General features: G+C 31.7%; 1 protein-coding gene across 1 annotated transcript in view; it reads left to right on the plus strand.

Annotated features, from left to right (window-relative positions):
* The first annotated feature begins 741 nt into the window (after positions 1-741).
* LOC107591272 (mitogen-activated protein kinase kinase kinase 3-like) overlaps positions 742-1,564 on the plus strand; it is a 57,322-nt gene continuing 56,499 nt past the window's right edge. Inside the window, exon 1 of the mRNA XM_016280387.1 lies at positions 742-817. Within this exon, the coding sequence (XP_016135873.1) occupies positions 742-817 (76 nt within the window). The remainder of the gene's footprint in view (positions 818-1,564) is intronic.

Raw genomic sequence — 1,564 nt, forward strand, 5'->3', positions numbered from 1 at the left:
TATATATATATACATACATACACACACACACATAAAATTATAATATTTGTAATATTTGCAGAGGTCCTATCCCATCATTTCACATATTTTTCTGTGTATATTGGAGAAATATATTTTAAATAGAAATTATTATAGTTGTAATTTGAAAATAATAATAGCTATAATAAGAAGATAATAAGAATAGAAGAAATATTACTATATCATGCAAAACGATACTACTTTAAAAACTTTTTTGAGGCATTTTAAAAAATATATTTTTCCATTGTAATATCAGAACAGTTTTAACTGTAATTTTAACTTGCCCCTCCCCCCAACAAAAATCAAACAAACAAACAAAAAATGTATTCATTTTATTACAGAAATGAAAAAAACATGCTCATAATAGAAGAGAACTGTATTCTTAAGGTATTTTTATAAAGCACAAAAAACAAGCATCATCATTGTCATTGAACTTAAGAGTCATTTTCTGTAAATTTTGCAATTGGGTGGAGACACACTGAACCATGAATGTTATGTAAATCCTCTGTGATGTTGCAGCACTGGCAGAGGCATGTAAGGGGTTTTTGGATCTCTATTATTACCATTTTTGTCTGTTTGTTAGTATTTCAAGTTAATGGTGTCTCTAATTTACTAATTCACTCTGTTTATGTTGTGTTTGCAGAGTGGAGATTTTCCCTGATGAAAGGAGTCGAGCGTTCAGCTCGAGTTCACTAAGGTCACTTCCGGATGATGACAGTAAACATGGGTAAGCTGTCCTCTCTTTCCCTCCTGGTCTCACACATCCAAAATGGACCCGGACAGCACAAGAACTCACAAGGTTTGTCATTTTTTAGACTCATTTTATATGCATTAATATGTACTACTGAAAACTGAGGATTCCAAAGAGGTGTCAGTGTCAATGTGAAGTGTGCAGTGACCTTGTCTTCAAAGGCCACGATAATGAGATAATGGCACAGTTACCACAGCAAAAAGCAAACACAAAACACACCTCTGAAACTGTTACATCATCTACATTATTCTCTCATTGAACATTAACTCTGTTTCAATAGGGCACAACTGTACAAGGTGAGTCTTACGAAGCCTGTCAAAGAAACGTTTGGTCATATTTCACCTCAAAATGAAAAAGAAATTATATTTGCATAAAGAAAATGAAGCCTGCTTTAGGATATTTTGCATTGTGGCATCATTTTCATGCCAGCTAAGCACATTTCACCATCAATTCATGTTACTGTAATGTAAAATACAATCTCATTATCATTTCCATAATGCAGAAAAAAAATAATGATATATTATTTAAATTTTAAAGTATTTAAATATGAGCAGTATTTGTTGTGTTGTCTTTTAGTTGTATGGGTGATTTTCATTACAGTAATGAGAATTATAATTGAAAGATAATGAGAATTACAGACAAACATAAACTGAATCATCTCAACATATTTTGGTAAGAATGGGGCAGATTTTGGATAGTTAGTTTTCAGATCTGTCATCTTTTACTCATCCTCAAGTTGTTCCAAACCTGTACTAGTTTTCTTTTTGTTTGGAACAAAGGTGATATTTTGAAGAA

The sequence above is a fragment of the Sinocyclocheilus grahami genome, unplaced genomic scaffold, assembly GCF_001515645.1.
Source record: "Sinocyclocheilus grahami isolate Dianchi unplaced genomic scaffold, SAMN03320097.WGS_v1.1 scaffold139.1, whole genome shotgun sequence".
Lineage (NCBI taxonomy): Eukaryota > Metazoa > Chordata > Actinopteri > Cypriniformes > Cyprinidae > Sinocyclocheilus > Sinocyclocheilus grahami.